We start from the raw sequence: 3304 nt of genomic DNA on the forward strand, positions 1-3304 counted from the left end.
GATTACGGGATACACCGAACGCCACTCTGCCTTACGCTCCAGGAAATATTGAGTCAGCAATCGTGAATTTAAAGTGTGAAATTGACTAACATTCTATTCGTGACTGTCAAACCGAATATTGCAATAAAAACAAATATGATTTATTTTGATTTTAATGACAAGATCATCTAGACTGAGAGAAGCATTCAATAAAAATTACTTAACCGTTTAGTAATCGTGTTGTTTTAATGTTTTAAACGTTCAGAGAAGATTACTGTACCAGTTATTAAAATTTGTCAACTGTTTAGTAACTTATCTAGGCATTCGTAAGTAAGTCTCTTATATAATTCGGTTAGTAATGCAAATGATTGCATAATGAATAGCCGATGAAAAAGACGACCAGAAAGCTTTATGTGAAGTTTATCAAATGGTCTATACAAAAATGTCTCGTTACTTGAAATATTTGTTAAAATAATACCGGAGGAGTTTATGAACTCAAGGATTTTTGTGCGAAGCCCTTTACATGTTGAAATATTTTACTCCATTAAATATCTCAGTCTCGAGTGATCTCATTCATCGGCTCGACCTCCTTTGTGCCCCGAAAAGTTAAAAATGAATAAAAATAGGAGTCAGTGAAATGAAATGGTTATTTTAATTGCAATTGTTTGTGATGTAAAACGAGTTGTCCCTAATATATGCGAGAATTGATATGAATGAATTCAAATTTAAACGGCTATGACTCACCGGCATAGTGATCCTCCAGGTACTCTTGACTGGAAGAATCCCCCTGATTACTAGCAGCTTCGTCATCCGCAAACTGATCGTCTGAGTCATCCTCACCCCTACCGGAAATTCCACCACCCTCTCCACTGTCGTCTACCTCTCGTCCACCATCCTCGTCCAACGAGTCATCGCCCTCCTCTGCTAATAGAGGATCACCAAATTTATAACAACCTGAAAAATATATTCATTTTCAAAATTAGAGGATAATTATTCAATATTTCACATATTTTTCAATCGAAAATAGTGTGAATAGAAAAAAAGTTTCCACTATAAAAAGAATTATTTAGCTTACAGAGAGGATTTTTTAATTCCTTGGGACAAATTAATTAGAATTGTGATTCTCACCAGAGAGTTTAGCCTGTTGCAGGATATAATGCTGCAAAGGCAATAAGTGATCAGCGTCGACCAACAAATTGCCATAATAAGGTGAAGCAGGTGGACTGGGATTTCCATTACTCCTCTTCTTCCTATCGTCAACCTCCTCCTCAATATTCCCCCCTAGTTCATCACAGATAGCACTATTCCCACTGGAGTTGCTATCATTACTACTGCTGGTATTACTTCCGAGTCTGTGCCGTTGGTCGTGCACCTGTCCCACTAGGTATCTCTCATGCATAGAATCATCATCACGCTCGCGTCTCCTCATCTGTTGCATTTTCTGCTGCTGTACAAAACTGTAACTCCTCGCCAGTGCCTGTAAATTATTGCAAAATATATTTTTCATCGGACAAATAACAACTTGTAATGAAATTAAATAATTGAAGAATACAGAAAAATCAATTATTTCATTGCCATTTAGAATAATTTTTGGGGGATGCAATTGTAATTTTCATGTGATCAATCCTCGGATCCATAAATAATTAGCAAAAACAATTATACGTAATAATTGTGGAAACTGTAGAGGCAATCTTTAAAAAAATTGTTATTCGATATTTTTGTAATTAAAAAAAATTTCTCTTCGACTCCGAAGGAGATTAAATCAGTTATAAATCTCAATCTTTTGCATAAATTCTTTCAGCTAAAAAGATTGACCTATATTTACTCATATATTCATTTATAATTTTTATATTTTATATTAGATATTGAGTATCTGAAGGGTTAGTATCACAGTAAAATGAATTTGTCCTTTTATGTTAAGGATGTTCATCCATTTTTAACAAATCTTATTTGTTTATCCTCGATAGAAATGCAATAACTTATCTAACTGATGAAAGAACCCATGGAACTAACTTCTTTTATGTAAAACAATAAATAAATATTTCGGCGAAAAATAATTAACAAATTCTTTACAAATTTTTCATTACGAACACACGGGATCTGAGGGAAATTACGTTTAAATTAATGATTCACTTACTAGAGGACTCGCGAAAATATAAATATAAATAGAGACTAGTATGCAAAAATGTACTGAAACGAATGGCCAGTAAAAAATTTAGAATACCACCACAAAGAAGGAAATACTTCAAAGATTCTACCCCATTTAATTTCTAAATGCTAAACCCGAGTTGGTGGATCTTTATTTTCATAAAAATAAAGGGAATAGTTTAAAAAAGTCAATTTTTTCAGGAAGACTCTATTTTTTTACGAATACGATTTTTTTCAGTTCCCGTTAGTTGACTGCTTTAATTAAATACATAATTTGTACCTGTTGGCTATTTTCCATTAAATTATTGCACTTTGTACGTCCGAACTCGTCCCTCTCCTTCTCTCTATCCCTTTCTTTATCCCTAGACCTCTCAGAGACCTCCAAACTTTTTTGCTTGGTGACATTTCCATGTGGATTTCCTCTTTTCGACGCTTCATTCCTCTCCGCTAGCATTGCACCATAAATCTCCCTGACATTCGCCTCAGACAGTGAACCAGCACAGCCATGATGCCTCCTCCCAATACTTCCAATATTGCTGCCACAAACATTACCAGGAACATCAGTTTTATTCATATTTCTAGAATGAACACCAGCCGAGTAATATCCCGATGCATTGCTCTTCTCCAAACTGTTCACTCGATCTCGGTGATAAGAGTCACGATCACGATGATAACGATTACTCGTTTCTATCAGAGATCCGTATTTGTCGATTTGTGATTGAGCTTTGGAAGTGTGGGGTGGGGCAATTTCTGGTGGACGATAGGGCGGCATTTCTTGTCTGAATGCACGTGGCTCCATTGACGATTCTCGATAGGGAGAGGTACTTGGCTCTGGGCCATAAGAGCCTCTGCTGCTTTCACGACCTGGTGACATAAATTTTCGAGGGTTTACCAATGGATAACTCAATTTTTGCACATGGCTCCGGGCATTTTTTTTGCAGAATAGTCTAGTAATTCAATTTAATCGGTTTAATGTCGATTAAAGAATTAATATTAGATATTTTTTTCTATAATTTTTATCTCCTCCTCTCTATTTTGAAAATGCAATATGCTTGATCCTATTTTTTTAGTGTAAAGTAGTTCTAAATTTGAAAAACTCAAAAACTTTAAAAATTAAATATTGAAAATTTTCAACGGAAATTTGAGATATTGATTGAAATACAAAGTGAACCAGTGG

The 3304-nt window shown here is 34.9% G+C and overlaps 1 protein-coding gene across 1 annotated transcript in view; it reads right to left on the reverse strand.

Annotated features, from left to right (window-relative positions):
- Positions 1–3304, reverse strand: part of RhoGAP93B (MyTH4 and RhoGAP_KIAA1688 domain-containing protein RhoGAP93B) — a 39136-nt gene that overhangs the window by 10742 nt on the left and 25090 nt on the right. The window contains exons 6-8 of the mRNA XM_011303275.1: positions 2408–2991; positions 1108–1456; positions 724–933 (exon numbers count right to left, since the gene is read on the reverse strand). Of these exons, the coding sequence (XP_011301577.1) occupies positions 724–933; positions 1108–1456; positions 2408–2991 (1143 nt within the window). The remainder of the gene's footprint in view (positions 1–723; positions 934–1107; positions 1457–2407; positions 2992–3304) is intronic.

Source organism: Fopius arisanus, unplaced genomic scaffold, assembly GCF_000806365.1.
Source record: "Fopius arisanus strain USDA-PBARC FA_bdor unplaced genomic scaffold, ASM80636v1 scaffold00002, whole genome shotgun sequence".
In the NCBI taxonomy this organism is placed as follows: domain Eukaryota; kingdom Metazoa; phylum Arthropoda; class Insecta; order Hymenoptera; family Braconidae; genus Fopius; species Fopius arisanus.